At 44.1% G+C, this 16,591-nt stretch overlaps 1 protein-coding gene across 2 annotated transcripts in view; it reads right to left on the bottom strand.

Moving 5' to 3' along the window:
- LNO1 (Nuclear pore complex protein) overlaps positions 1 to 16,591 on the bottom strand; it is a 153,593-nt gene that overhangs the window by 108,869 nt on the left and 28,133 nt on the right. For both annotated transcript variants that reach the window (XM_086801566.1, XM_086801565.1), the window contains exons 3-4: positions 13,429 to 13,621; positions 2,964 to 3,113 (exon numbers count right to left, since the gene is read on the bottom strand). In XM_086801566.1, the coding sequence (XP_086657692.1) occupies positions 2,964 to 3,113; positions 13,429 to 13,621 (343 nt within the window). The remainder of the gene's footprint in view (positions 1 to 2,963; positions 3,114 to 13,428; positions 13,622 to 16,591) is intronic.

A 16,591-nucleotide genomic window follows, 5' to 3' on the forward strand; every position in this document is an offset into this window, starting at 1 on the left:
TTCTCTGTAGCGTAGCACAGCAGCCAACTAACCTTCCTCTCCAAAAGGCAGTCCAGGGCCTGTATTCAGCAGCGCCTGTATACACAACAGCGTAGCCCGCAATCCTTCCAAAAAGCAAGAGAAGACCTGCTGTGCAGACCCGCCAGCAGCTGTTTTTCAAAAAGCCAGAGATGAAGCCCTACCCGCCAGCAGTCCTTTTCCAAAAAGCATGAGAGAGAAAGAGAGGTGTGTCTCCAAAAGTGGTGTAGCCTCCATAATTAGCCTAGGGGCCACCAAAGGTTATAAAACCTTTTAAACTTTAATTCTGTTTGCACCAAAGGTTATAAAACCTTTAAACTTTAATTCTCTTTGTCCCCTTCACACTTGGGGTTGGCACAGGCGCGCATGTGACACAAAAAGATTTTGAATAGGGGTATTTATCTGGCGCAAGATGGTTTTGTGCCTCATAGACAAATAACAGATAACATCGCTAATGTCTATGTTGGCATAGAGTATGCAAAATATACCAAGTAGGATGTGATCTTATTGCAAGTTGATTTTGCTAAGGCTTTTCATTCAGACCAATGGGATTACATTACATTGCTGAAGTTATGGCGAAGTTGGGCTTCGGTCCAAAAATGCAGAACATAATTTATTGGTTGTATTAAAATAGCACTGCAAAAGTTAGGCTTCGGCTCAAAAATGCAGAACATAATTTACTAGTTGTATCGAGATAGCACTGCCACATGCATTTTAGGAAAAGGCTTATCCTCTTGGATTTTAGGTAGATTTGTTCGACAAGACTGCTCTCTCAGTGCCTTGCTTTATGCTATTGCTACTCATCCGTTCTCGACATATATGGATAAGCTCACTAAGGCTGACAAATCACATGGGCTTCATCTCCTTGATGGTTAGCATTTGGTTGCTCATGCATATGCTGATGACTATTGCTTCTTTCCTCAGAATATGCAATCGGATCTGCAACGTCTCATGAACACTTTGCATATGTTTGGATTGGCAATAGGTCTTTTTATCAATTTTAAAAAATCAAAACTGTTGCCTCTTAATGAAGCTCACTGGCACAACATTCTATGTCCCGGGCTAATCATTTGCCTACTCAACATGTCAAGCATGTGGGATATCCTGTGGGATGAAATATTTTACTTCGTGATGCTACATATTAGGTGCTACAAAAACTTATGATTAAATTGGAATATTCAAAACTCTCTACCTGGCCAGTTCATGTCTAATTGAGAATAGTTCAATCGATTTTGATGGCATACATTCAATTTTTTATCCCTCTTCTGCATGGTCTAAAAACCAAATCTCTTGTTTTATGACAAAAAGCATTCAAATCTTTTGGCAAAATTCTCATTATAAGAAGGCCTTGCATCTCCTTAAGTATGAGTTCATATGCTTGCCCAAAATGCATGGAGGGCTTAACATTCTAAATATCAATTATCATGTTTTGGCATGCAAAGCCACTTTGCTTCCGACTTTTCGATCTCAAAGTCGTTGGCAATTAGGTATGCACTACAAAATTTTACGACCCATGTTACAAGAACAATTGCAGCCTTTTACTACTCTTATGGTTGTTCCAGATGGTGAAAGAACGGAGGATTAGATTTTCCATAGGGCTGCTCCTTGACCTTATCCTAGATTATCTTTCCCTCGGGTTTCGGCTGCTTTGATCTACAGGTTGATTATTCCAGCACCTTGGTTTGTCGATCAAGCTAATAAGATTTACCTCCTCACTAGGACAACCCATTGGTGGAAACAAAATCTAAAGAAAATTTGGCATAGTAAGTTGCCACTCAATTTTATGGCGATGCTTGTTAAGAGTGCTCCTAGTTGGAGAACTTCTTGAAAAACGACGCATAGCTACAACGAAATGCCCTTCTTGTCGTTGCATAAAAGAAACCGTGATGCATCTTCTTTGGTCTTGTCCGTAGACCAAAAGTTTCCTTTGCCAAATTTCACACTTCCGTCAACTTAGATTTCCAGGGTATCCTTCTCTAGATTTTTTGACTCTTCGGCATGTGGCTTTCTACATTGGATCATGCACAGCCCTTTCTGATCTCGACTAGATATTGGGCTGTGTGGACACTATGGCATGCAAGAAATCAATGGGTTTTTCATTCTTTAAGGATTGCACGATATCCATACTTTCGTCAATCCTTGCGTCAGTCTTTGTTTGACACTATCCACCTGGATCATATCGATGATGGCCAGTTGGTTTTGTTTCTTCAGTGCTTTTAACTTCTGTGACTGCTCTTTAAGAAGTTTGCCTCTTCTTTGAGGACTTATTTCTTTATACAGTGAAACAATAGAACATAGCTTTTTATCCCAAAGAAAGTGTGTGTGTGTGTGTGTGTGTGTGTGTGAGAGAGAGAGAGAGAGAGAGAGAGAGAAAGAAAGATAATAAAAGTGTCTACTAAAGACCCAATGAACCTATGAGACCAAAGTGATACAATCATGTCCATGGCATATCTCATCATGGAACGGAAAATAAAATAGATACAGAGTAATACTATCTCATTGGGGTGATACAAAACTATCCATGGAAATCTCATCATGGAATACCACGAACATGGAACATGAGAGGAGCATCAGTGCCCAAAAACGGGCTGCAAATTGTAAATCAAAAAAATAACAGGCTGCAAACGCTCCATGAAGAGGAGCTCAGCCCTGCAGGAGGGTATTCCCACAATGCCTTGGGACTGTCTCAGCAGGTCCTTTTTATGTCGTGCTTCTTTTTTGTTTGCAGGCGTGGTTGTTGTTGTTGTTGTTGTTGTTGTTGCTGTTGTGTGTGGGGGGGGAGGGGTGTTAAGGATGCATGGTTTAGTATGCAATAAAATTCAACTTCTGTACGATACTCTTACTACTTCAAGGTAATGGAAACCCGAACAAACAGCCTTTAATATTGAAACAAGACACAAGACAAGCTTTTACATCCATCATTGACTAGTGAATTCGGTCCGTACCACTTGCTTCAGGGCCACTATTTGAGGCCTCACCAAACATTTCTGATGGAAGTTTGGAGCTTGAACTTCCTGATGAATCTGACTTCCAAATGTGCAGGTTCCTATCACTTGTAATATAGCAAAAAAACTGTCCGTCAGGGCTCCAATCCGCTGCCAAAACAAAGACAAAAATATGTTCCTTCCGTAGTCAAAAACCAGCAATCAAAAGGCTTTTCCTTTTCCTACCTAATTTGGATAAATAAATAGGATATAGTTGCTGTTCACCTCCCACAACAATTACAACTATCATAGAACTTTACATGAAAGAAAAAGTACCATTTAGAGCAATTGTTTTTTTATCCAGACTCTCACACTTCGAACTCATGACCTCTTGGTACACTGGGCTGTAAGCTAACCATTAGAGCAGCAAGGCAACATTTCGAGTGATTATATAAATGGAGGCACAACATGGAGGCAATGTACACCACCCAGGGCAGTGCCACTCTATCGTGGAAGTATGTCACTGATCTGGAGCTGGCAGGAGGAGGGTCATGGGCATCTAGCACTCTGGAGGATCTCTGCTCTCTCTCATGACACCACGTGTGTGGGTGGACAATACATGAAGCGGGGATCCCAAGAGCTGACTGTCATGTTAGTTGTCATCAAGTGCAGACCAAAGAAATCAATGGTAGTGGTCTGGTTGGCGTCATGTAGTGGCTGTATCCTAGACTGTAGCCTCATCTAAAATTTATTTATTTATTATTTGTCTGCTGAGAGCCAAAATGGCCTATGAGAAGAATATATTCCCTAAAGCTATAATTACAAAACTGAAAATGCAATATGATTGTAAAGTGCACCAATCAATTGGGTGCCACATGGACATTAGTTTATTAAACATGGGAAGTTGTGGGCCAATATAGGGCTGCCTAAGCAAGAACAGCGTAGCCAATGGGCAAAGGGTTGGGCTCCGCAATATGAACATGTTTAGGAATTTGATGACATTATTTTTGGCTTGCAAAAGGTTGGCCAACTAGTGCATAGTTGTTGTCGTACACCGTACAACACAGTCATACCGTATGATATCATACGGACCGACACCCCCCCCCCAAAAAAAAAAAAGACTATCGCTGTTTTAACCGTCTTTGACCCCCTTTTTTTTTTTAATAGCCGTTTATGGCTGTTTTTGACTGTTATGGGGCTTGCTTGCTTTGGGCCTTGGCCTTGGGTGGGTGCCTTGGACTCTTTGGCCTCCCTTTAAAAAGCTCTCCTCCCACCCATAGTTACCAGGAGTTTCGGAAACGCCTGATTTGAAACGGGTTTCAGAAGTTTCATATGTTTTTGAAACGACAAAAATGAATATATATATATATATATATATATATATATATATATATATATATATATATATATATATATATCTATATATATGTATATGTATATGTATATGTATATGTATATGTGTATATATATATCTATATATATGTATACGTATATGTATATGTATATGTGTATATATATATCTATATATATGTATACGTATATGTATATGTATATGTGTATATATATATCTATATATATGTATACGTATATGTATATGTATATGTGTATATATATATCTATATATATGTATACGTATATGTATATGTATATGTGTATATATATATCTATATGTATATGTATACGTATATGTATATGTATATGTGTATATATATATCTATATGTATATGTATACGTATATGTATATGTATATGTGTATATATATATCTATATATATGTATACGTATATGTATATGTATATGTGTATATATATATCTATATCTATGTATACGTATATGTATATGTATATGTGTATATATATATCTATATCTATATGTATAAAAAAAAAAAAGACAGAAGGCAGGTGGACAACAGTCGTGACCAGTCGGCTAGCAGTCGTGACTCGTGAGGGTGGACAACAGTCTTGAGTCTTGACCAGTCGGCCAACCATACACAGGCGACAGCAGCGAGAGTTGAGAGTCGGTAGTCGAGACAAATGTGCAAACCTCCTACTCGAAACGTGTGCCACGAATAGAAAGTCGACGCAACTGATAAGACGTTTTTTATTTGGAAAAAAAGGTGATCTCTAGATCTATAGATCTTCTCACTTTTTTCTGTTACACACCACTGACATCTGTACTTCATCTGACCAGATTATTGTAACTTTTGGTTTCATTGGTCATTTTGGCCTTTCGAAGACGTTAATAGAGATCTGATCTCATCTCATCTCATCTCATCTCATCTCATCTCTCTCTCTCTCTCTCTCTCTCTCTCTCTCTCTCTCTCTCTCTCTCTCATAGGCCGAGTTCGGTCTTCTGGAAGACGTTAATAAAATCTTTCTTTCTTTCTTTTCTTTCTCTCTCTCTTTTGTATGTAGATGTAGAGCCCACCAAGGGATCAGAGATAGATATGCAGGATTGTTTGAGGAACACTCTTCACTACATCAGTTGATGGAGGCCTCGGACCAGCGACAGCTTGGCAGACTACTACTAGAGCTTCATAGTTCTCGAGAGAGACTCCTCCAGACACCCGCTCCCACTAGGGGTGGGAGACAGTCCCAGCTCACAGATTTCTTCCAGAGAGCTATGCTAGTGCCAACTGATGTACCACGTGGGGTGACCACACAAAGAGCAGAGGAATTGAAAGCCAGGAGGAGACCTAGACAGACTGGACATAGAGCACCCCGACTCCGTCACCGAGAGATAGCAGCTATCCGAATGAGAAAGGCAACACGAAAGGGAGGGAGAGGGCGGAGGGGGTGGGTCGCTGAAGAAGGGGAGAAACAGGGGGGCGCGAAGGAGGAGGAGCAGGGGGCGGCGGGCGCTACAGAGCTGGGGCAGGGGGCGCGAGAAGACCAGGCGGGGGGGAAGCAAACGCGAGGGCGGCGATAACAGGGCAGGCGGGGGAGACTGTCGCGAGGGCGGGGAGGGGGAGTGCGTGCAGGCTACAGCGCGAGCCGGGGGGGGGGGGGGGGGGCTTCAGCGAGCTGCTATAGTGACAGAGGCTCTAGCATGAGAAGATTTAGGAGGTGTCTGCTCTCTATTGTTCCACCCAGATATGGTAGAAACAATCTTCAAGAGAGCACGTAGGACAAGAGAACACTACACACGGCATGTTGTGCTCAACACTACCCTCTGAAGTGCCCATGTTCCCTTCCATCTGCTCTCTATTGTTCCACCCACACATGGTAGAAACAATCTTCAAGAGAGCACGTAGGACAAGAGAACACTACACAGGGTATGTGAACCATGAGTTTCATAAGTCCAATGCATCCCAAATAAAGGGAGTCATAAAGAATAATCCATCCCAGTAAAAGGGAGGCATAAACATAATCCATAAACCTGAGGATGGATCCAAATCCCTAGAAAAGAAGTCCAGGAATCCATAGACCTGTATACCATAATCCTTGTATACCATAACTCTTACCACATACTCCGTTCTAACCACACATCTTGGAGTAGAGGTGGACTTTTATCCATAAAAGCATCATATCCATGAGATATCCAAAGATATCTTCTCTATAAACTCAGACAGATTCGTCCATAGAAATTTCTTGTGAAGCCCAATATGTATATAAATCTCGTCCAAGAAAGAAATCTCCATAGATATAATCCATCCCAATAAAGGGAGCCATAAACAATGTTTCCCTGAAACCATCTCAAGAAAAACAACACCACCTTTCTCCTTGCATGGCTATACAAGGGTTAGTGAACATCAAAAATACTTCATAGTAAATAGCCAAAGCACCAACTTTGCAAACTCAAAGTATACTTAGCTTTTCTTTGCCAGGTTGGTCGTGAAGCCAAAAGAAATATCTCCTCACCATATCCTTAAGATATCCCGAGATATATCTCCATATAGCTTGCCTGTAAGCTTGATAATATAATCCACAATATCCATATGGAAAGAGTCCTAAACGTGTGCACATAAAGCCAACTCCACACTTCCAAGATAAAATTTTGTGAATTCATAAATCCTTAGATCAACAAGCTGTCTATTGCTCATGCTCTTGCTTCATAGGCTATGAAGTGGCTGGCCATGCTTAATAGCAATGATGGTAAGTGTGGTCCCCACTTGAGATCTTTTCTCTTCCTTATTGATAGAAGGAAGCCTCCGCTTCCAAGAAAGCCTATGCTCTGATACCAATGTAACTCGCGGCGGGTGCCCGGGGGACTAGGGTCTTTGACATACTTGTTGATACCATCAATGCATATTAAAACATTTAAACATGGCCACAACCTTAACACATATCCATCATCACTTTGCATAAAACATAAAAGCTGGACAAAACATCCACAAATGCTAATAATGGAGCTTGCACGTGTGACACCGCATAGAGGCCGGAATGGGCCGACCCCCCCTCCCCCCCTTGGAGTATTTTATTACCCAAGGAGAATAATTTCATGTACAAGCTTTGAGGGCCTTACTCTCCCCACGGGAGATGCCGGATTATCTATATACAAATGCCATAACATAGCCCAACACGAGGCAACCAAGCCGGAACATAGGCTGTAGAAATGCCGAGCCAACAATATAATCCATATACCTCCGTGTGGGTACTGATTCTTCCCCAAAAACCACGGGTCTTCATGCAATAGGGTTGGTACAACAAGTACAACTCTCCATTCAGCCGGTACAGCAGGTACAATGGCTAGTACAGCCGGTATAGTGGCTGGTACAATAGGTACAATTGCTGGTACAGTTGCTGTACAGCCCGTATGGTGGCTAGTACAGCAAGTATAGTAAGTATAAATGTTGGTACAACAGGTACGGTGGTTGGTACAGCCGGTATAGCGGCTGGTACAGCAAGTACAAATGCTGGTACACCAGGTACAAAGACTAGTACAACAAGTACAATGGCTAGAAATCATAATAAATGATTAAATACCCTTGCCTTCAGTATTTCTTCGTGATGGAAGCCTCCAAAACAGTCCCCAACAGCCGGTATTCTTCATGGGCAGCCTTCAAGAGAGAGAGAAAGAGAGTAGCCATCATTAGGGCAGCCTGTAACGGTGGTAGAGGCTAGTGTGCAGCAAGAGAGCCTCTATTAATGAAGAGAGAGGGCTCCAATTTATAGATTTGGGCCTCCCATGAGCTAAAATGGCAAGAGAAGGCTACAATGACAAGTGGAGAGCCATACAATAGCTGAAGTGACAAGTGTAAGGCCACTTGTCTCACTTTGATCCACTTTCTAACAAGTGTCAGGCCACTTGTCTCACTTTGGTCCACTTTCTTGCCACATGTCCCAATCTAAGAGATGGGTCCTTCCATAAACTTTATCTCTAAAAATATCCCAACTGGTAGACATTCTGTCGTAGGCACTTTGCCAACTCTCGTATCTGCTCAATTCCAGATGTAATGACGCGAACAAAATTTCCATCGGAGTCGGGCCAAAAATAGCAACTCTCCTAAATTTTAAGAGTGTGGTCCTTTGTATTCTAGGATAATCCCCCATTCCCAAAGCTTGTACTTTCCAAATATTTAGACATCCTGGAGTCCACCAGACCCCTTTCATATTGGGAAATGTCCAGGCAGGTCACAGTATCTGCCACTAAAACATGAAAAAATACAAAGAGAAGCACATGCAGACTGGAGGATACCAGCTCCCCTACCAGGTTCTTGTGGCCAAAGCCACCCACCTCCATCCGTGCCAATGGGCAGAAGTGAGTGAGCACGTCAGTGATACACAAATCGTGCAAATGATGGAAGAGCTCTATTGCCTTCCCGTGAATAGCAACAGACACCGATTCTGTGTTCCATTCCATCCCTTGCGTTGCACTCAGAGGGAAGGAGAAGATCATCGCGCCACTCTTTGGAGTGGAAGGCCTGGAGTGATGCAGATACGGATGGGGACCACCATCTCTTGGAAGATGCCCGTTGAGGCATCAGAAGAAGTTGTAGTCTTATGGCTGTCTCAGAAGTCAAGGGGGGCAGCCTCGTGACTCTGGACGGAGAGCAAGCACGGGAGAGGAGGCAACGATGGTCATCGCTAGAGGCTCTAAGAATCGATGGCTCAAGCGGTGAACCGAGCTAGCATGTTGCCTCCTCTCCCGATCAGGCGCGATCGAGCTAGCATGTTGCCTCCTCTCCCGATCAGGCGCGACCGATGGACGATGGAGAGTGCTCTAGCAAGGCAGAAGGAGGGAACTCCGATAAAGCCACCCGTTGGCCCGCCGCGCGCGGGGGGGGGGGGGGTGTGCTGGGGCTGGGCCAGCCGGTGACTCTAGAGAATTAGAGGGCTTCACGGGAACCTAGATGCCCGGAGAGGGATCATAAGGAGGCAACAATCTCCAGAAAGGATGGGCAGGTGCCGAGTTCCTTGATGGAACTTGAGAGGGGGGGCACCAACGTCAAGAGGCTACTAAGATAAATGCTCGAAACGGTTCTCTAACAAAACCGTGTCCTCCTATGGCCTACCAATCTAGCATGTCTTACAACGCCACTCTGCTCTAGAAGTCTCCCCAATGGTTCAGCCTTAAACCGGTGGCCTGCCACTCTCCTCCACCGAGATTCTCTGAGGCCGAGACCTAGTGCTCTGAATCTTGGAGGCCGGGATCCCCCCCTCCCCCCTGATGAGGAGCAAAGGTGGGAGCGGGGTGGGGGACCATTAGTGGTGCTCTCCTATACTGATGGCAAGGACAAGCTCTAGCAAGGTGTCCCATCTGCTAGCAAATGAAGCATTGGCTGGGGAGGCCAGAGTACTCAACTCTCTAGAAAATAGGAGCTCCACGGAGGTAAGGAAGCGATATGATATGAGGAACCGACTCCGGAGAGGCCATATGGATGCAAAGAGAGGGAATCCTCGTCGTCCGAGCTCAAACCGAGGAGGGGGGGGGAGGGGGAGTGGGGGAATCCATCTCTCCCGATAACACCACCTATCACTCGGAGGAAGGGAAGATATTCCTTCCTGAGACCAGGAAAGCAAACTGTCACGGAAAATCCTGATACCTGAGCCAGAGCGTCAGCCACTGGGTTGAAGCCGTGCTACCACCTCGCAAAGAAGGCATGGGCTTAGTTGCATGACTCTGTCCGATGCTGCAGGTGAGTCAAACTCGACCTGGTAGTATCCACATCCCAAAGGATGAATATCAATAATCTTTCCAATCTCGCCAATAAGGCTAGCTTGCAAAAGATCCCTAAGTTGTCTGCACGCCGAGCGGCCACAATCTTGCAATCCAAGGTGAAGGCCTCCATGGAGGCAACTATCAAAGCGAAGAGCTAGAAGTCCACTTCAAAAGAGGAAAGGCAAGGGATGGCAGCCTTGATCGGAGATGACGGAGCGGCTACCATTGAGTCCTCGGACCTCCTAAAGGTACGAAGACCAGAAGACGTCGACACTCTCCACAGAAAATATTACCCTAAAAGCTGAGAACACCTGACGAAAGAGAGGCTGAAGAGGATAGGGTTTGGGTGACAAAGAGGCAGAGGTAGAATAGCGAAGAAGCCAAGGTGGGTGGGGCTGGCAGAAAAAAGGGAAGAAGTGCCGGGCGGAAGGTTCAGGGCACAAAGGCTGGAAGGCTAGGGCAGGAGCAGGGGCTCCACAGGCAGTGTGAAGGAAGAAGAAGCCAGGAGGGTGGGGGCGCACAAGCAGCGAGGAGGGAGGCAGCGGGGAGGATGCGAGAGATGGCAAAGGATAGGATGCGTGCAGGAAGGCGAAAGGCAGCGCAGAGAGGGAGGCGGGTGACGGCGAGGGATGGCATGTGCGCAGACGGGGAGCTCCAGCTGCAGCTGCAGCTCCTCTAGAGGCCCCTTGCAGATAGAGCCTCTTCCAAAGTGGCTCGCCGAGGGCCTCATCCATCTTATATATACCTAGATGAATCCAGGCTCGAGATTCATCAGAGGCATCCAATCACTCTCTGGCACAGCTTACAAAATTCTCGCCAAGGTAATCAGCCTGCACCTCCGGCCCCACCTCGTAGATGTTATCTATAACACCTAGACAAGCTTCATCTGGGATAAGAGCATCCTCGATACAATCTTCACCTTCTAGGAGGCAACATCTGCCCAGATGCGCGATGCAAACACAGCACCCCGGCTATTTGACTTCGAGAAAGCCTATGAGAAGGTGGATTAGGGTTTCTTGGAGGGTTGCTACGTGGCATAGGGGTTTTCAGCTTCATGAATCCAGGGTTTCCGCTCTCTACTCCTCAGCCAACAGCCAGGTTCTCATAAATGGCAAGAGGATCGCTTCCCGATCTCCATGTGGCACGGCTGCCTCTTAGCTCCCTTCCTCTTCTTTTTTATCCAGAAGCAATGAGCTGTTTCCACCAAGCACAGGACAATAGCTCATAAGCCTCCCCATCCATACCCCTAGATGCCGAGTCAGTGCATGATTAAGCAGCTTACCTTCTAACAAGGAGGGAAACCTACAGCGCTTTGCCAATGCCATCAAGGATTTCTGCCTTGCCTGAGTGCGTGCATCAAAACTGGCACAAATCGTGCGATTTTTAGGTTTGCGCATTGCCTGCCCCAACTTGGAGTCCAGTTGAGGTCTTCAAATGGGCTCTTCGATGCACCACAGTTCGTTATCTTGGATGCCATATCGTCATCAACATTACTTCAGAGCAGCAGATCACCCCCATACTCTTGAGCATTCAGCAGAAGCTACTTTACTGGATCTCAGCATGACTCTCCTTGGCTCGTTCCATGGTAACTATGGCACAAACAAGCCATGAGGCAGTTCACACGTGTCGGGCAGCTCCTAACAAGTCTTGGGCAGCACACAGCGGGGTCCGGGCAGCCCCAAACAGTCCTGGGCAGCTCACAGCAGGTTCGGGCAGCCTTCAACAAGTCAGGCAACACTTCAGCAACTCAGAACGGTCCCCAACCAACCCCAAATCAGAGAACTAGGGTTTCAGCAGGTCTAGGGTAGCATAAATCACATATTCCTTGCGACAGAATGACTTCACACCACCTCATGATGTCAGGGAGCATGAGGGACGAGCAAGAGACGGGTGGAGAGGGCTGAATCTGATTCCCCAAAAAGAAATGGGCATAAATTTCCAAAAACCTGCTCCTCAAAAGCTATGTAGAGGTACCTTGAAATAGAGATAGAGGTGGTGAGCAATTTTGTCTTTGCTACCAGTGTGAAGCCTATACACACAGACTTGCCCCAAAAAGGTGTCCACACCTCACTTATGCCACTTGTCAAAATGCATACACACACTTGCCCAAAATGTGTGTCCACACCTCACTTATGCTTGTCAAATGCATATACACACTTGCCCAAAATGTGTGTCCACACCTCACTTACGGGTGCCCAAGTTATAACCTGTCCACACTTCATTAAATTTAAGGCACGCCTTTTATAAGTTGTCCGGCCTCATTTAAGAGTAATGTGAGTCTACCATAATAAAATGACCATTGCTTTAAAGGTTGTTCACATGGCATTTTCTCCCAGCAAATACAGGTCCATGGGGGTGGTTCTCGTGCATCCAACTAATCTAGCCATACGTGTCCAAGTCCATCTCTCGGGTGCCCTAACTACAAGGCTTGCATAATCTAGTGGGTAATCCTCCATTCCCAAAGCTCGTCTTTCATGTACCGGGGGCTACAGCCCTCCAACGTCCTAAAGCCCAAGCCAAGGTCGCTTTTGGTGAGTCATCGTACAGCCTCCCTACAAGGGAGGCCTTGGCACCATCAATCCAGCGACCCAGAGCCGAGTTTTGCTAGGGAAGCTCATTGTCCATGGTCTCCCACTAGGAGGAGAACAGTGGAATGACTTCCTTCTCACTAGGAAGAGAACTGTAGGACTTCCTCCTTGTCGGTGGTCTCCCGCCAGGAGGAGAACCATGGAAGGACTTCCTCCTCGCCTCCATTTTGAGGGACACCCCTGTTACTCCACTTGGGAAATACTTTGTAGTTTGCTTTTTCGCAGATGTTTTCTTTTATGATTTATGAAGAATCTTTTTTCAAAAAACCAAAAAAAAAAAACAAAAAGAAGTCAGTCTGAAATCAGAAATTCAGGAGTCCAAATTAGCCAGAGGCAAAATCAGGACAGCAGTTTTTGCAGCACTGGAGCAGCACGTTAGTCCGCGTCATGGATTGGTAGCTTAACGCACATCACTAAGGAGTCCATTATCAAGTCCCAATCTCAACAATCATTATAAATATCCATTCATTCAGTGCCCAACCTTGCCCACTTGGAGAAGATATAATCCCACCCATCCTTCTAGCAGATATAGACAACTCGTGTTCTTAATGTTGGTACTCAGGAAGGAAGAAGCCAATCCAGTTGACACCCTCCTAAGTTTCAAGAGATCTTCACCATCCAAGCTTGATAAACTTCACAGACCAGCAATTCAAACATGCCAAAAAAGGTATTTCACTGTGAAATTAAAGCTTTCATATCCATATACTTCACGTCGCCACACCAGAGCAGGCTTCAATTAATACAAATTGTTGCAGAAGTGTTGCAGCATTACTCACAATCAAAGAAGTAGTAATATACCTGCCTCAACTCCTTCCGCGACAAGTTTCAAATCATGTGCAAAGTGCCCAGTTGTCAATTGTCCTCCCCTAGACAGCAGTAAAATAACACCCTTTTGGGTTGGGTTCCATGCAAAAGCTTTGATGCCAGGCTTCTCATCCAAAACTGGAACAGACTTCAATAAAGCTGTATCTTTCTGAGTCACATCCTTTCCCTAAGCATTTCAAGATCAAAAGAATAATGATAAAAGAGCTCCCAGTCCCTCCGGGGCACTTAACAATTAAAATTCGCTACATTTACTACAAAGAGAAAAACAAGGGTACTACAAAATATCTCCTTCGTAAAGAGAGTAAATATCTCCTTTTACAAGGCTTGACTGGCCTATAAAACCCAACCATGAAAACCCTGAACACACACCTATTGTGGATTTTAGCACTAGAAACAATGCCTTCCTGTGCAAACCAATATATATAAATAGTTGGTATAAAAAGTTATGCAAGAAACACACACACACCCTACACTTACCTACACCCTACACTTACCTACACCTAAGTACATCACCCATACAAATTTCTTGATTCCCAAGAAACAGAAATACAATACAAGAGCACCACCTAGCACTTATTTATTCCCACATTACTCATTATTAATATTTAACATTCCAAGCCCACTCATCATGGGCTAGGTTTGCTTCTTCTTCTGGCTCCTGCTTCTTGTCATTGGAGGTAGAGGTAGCAGAGTTTGCCGAATCTTCATCAGCTTTCAACTTGGCAACTCTCTTCCAACACTCTTCTATGTAGTGCCCCGGCTTGTGGCAGCAATGACACTTTTCTTTTTCTTGATGTCACCTTGTGATGAGCCCAGTTCGCCCGTGCCGTGTCAGTTCAAGGACATGCCACCATTCCCATCTTCCGCTCCTCCAATGACAAGAGGTACTTCTCTAATGTTCTTTACATTCCGGATTTAGCATTTAACCTTTTGTCACTGCCCTTACAGCTCAAGGTGCGGAAGTGATCTTCTCTCAACAGTCAATTACTATTCGTGATAACGAGACTCGCAACATCTTGGCTTACACAAATTTACCGCTTTGATCTCTCACGGTTCTTCTTCGACTCTTTGACATGCTTGGTTTGGCCATTTGAGCTATCAACTTCTTCAGCAAGTTTCATAGGATGGATCAATTAAGGGTTTACCAACCATCAAGGCTCCAACTTCCGTCTGTTCCTCTTGCTTACAAGGATAGAAACACCAAGCCACCTTTCCGAAGGAGGCGACACAGAGATCTTCGGTATCACTTGCTCTTGTTCATGCTGACGTTGTGTGGTCCGATGAGTACTGCATCTTTGAGTAAGGCGTTGTACATGCTTGTGATGGTGGATGACCTCTCCATATATACTTGGATTTTCTTCTTGAAGACCAAGGATGAGGTTTTTCAACACTTTCATGATTGCAGGACTGAGGTGGAGAAGCGACCCGTTCTTCGGTCAAGGCTCTTAGGACTCATAGAGGGGGTTAGTTTACATCCCACAAGTTTCAACAGTATTGAAAGGATCAAGGCATTCGGAGACAACTAACCACAGCATACTCTCTCTCCATCACAGAAAGGAGTTGCAGAGAGGAAGAAACGGACTATCATGGAGATGTCCCATGCTATGCTTGAGCACTCCTGTTTACCTCCACGTTTCGGGGCTAAGGTGTTGTCTATATTCAAAACAAATCGCCTGCAGCTACTCTTCCAAATAAAACTCCATATGAGGCTTTCCATGGTAATAAGCCCTTTATTGTTCATTTGTGGGTATTTGGCTGTTCGGCATCTTCAAGGTTTACTTTGATCTAATCTCTAGTTTAAGGAAAGAAATTTCACTTATGAATTAAGCCTAAGTGTCTTGTTAATTGGCTAAAAAAATTTAAGACTGTATATTACTCTAGAAATCCTACCTTATGGACTTAATTTAAGACTTTCTCTCTCTAGGTTTAAACGGAGATCCACTTCATCATTTTTTACCCTTGTTTTTGACTCAGAATCCTCTAAATTGATTTCTACTCATGTCACACGAGGAGCCCAACATTTATGCCATGCTATACGAGGAGAGGATGGCACCTCCTCGCATCACACAAGCTCATGCATCAACAACTACTAGTACCAGTGTGGTGGCAAAAACGAGTGCAAGGCATCATTTGCAACTAACACTCAGTCAGAGCTTGAGGAGGATAATGATGAGGAGATCAAGGATTTTGAAGACTTGGAGGAGGCTCAAGTCACCCAAGCATTTACTTTATGGGCCATAAGCCATGGCATACATATGCTTTATCGTGATTCATTTCGTATTATTTATGGGCCATAAATCATCATTAGTGACATTTTCACATTTGCATTATTGACTCATCACTCATGATAGGTCTCGAAGTCTCGAACTTTTGGATTCTTTATCAGTGTTTCGTTATTTATATAATAAACTTTTTGCTGGGTTGTATTAAGGATGTTTGTTTCATAGCTTCCATGCTTTGTACAACACTCTGCATAAAACACGTAGCATATACAGGAAGCTTTTGACCTAGTAAACCCCACCCGCCCCTCCCTTTTCTTATGAAATGTTTCTCAAACGTGTTTTGCGAAATGCCTAGTAACTATGACAACTTCCGAATCTTGGACGATGTAAGCACTCCGTACAACGTGGTATGCATAACAAATAATATTCTCGTTTATTTTCGATGGTTTTTCCACACTTAAAATAGATGAATAACAAAACTAACTCCAAATAACTCAATGCTGAAATTAATTACAACACATGTGCATAAGATAGCAATACGTATTGGAAGTAAAGTTGAGAGACATATGATGGAGCCAGATTGAGGGTTGAAGATGGGCAAACCCACCCCCTCCAAGATGGGAAGTTATTTCTACTCAATTCAAGTACTTTAGGATTGAGTTCAGTTACAATCAACCTGAGAGTGAAGAAGAAGTAATCTTCACTCTCACAGACCATGCAAAAGTCTATACTAATGAACATACAAAAACAAGCAAGTATGCAAATGCATTTTCTTACAATACATAGATAGTGAGAAGCCCGAATGGGAGAGAGAGTAATCAGCCTTCTTGTTGATGTAGGGCTGTACAATGGCTGCAACTTTGTACTTGATCCAAAGATGAAGGGAAAAGAGACTTTATACAACTGAAATTGGA

The sequence above is a fragment of the Cibotium barometz genome, chromosome 8, assembly GCF_041138505.1.
Source record: "Cibotium barometz isolate CiBa-2024 chromosome 8, ASM4113850v1, whole genome shotgun sequence".
In the NCBI taxonomy this organism is placed as follows: domain Eukaryota; kingdom Viridiplantae; phylum Streptophyta; class Polypodiopsida; order Cyatheales; family Cibotiaceae; genus Cibotium; species Cibotium barometz.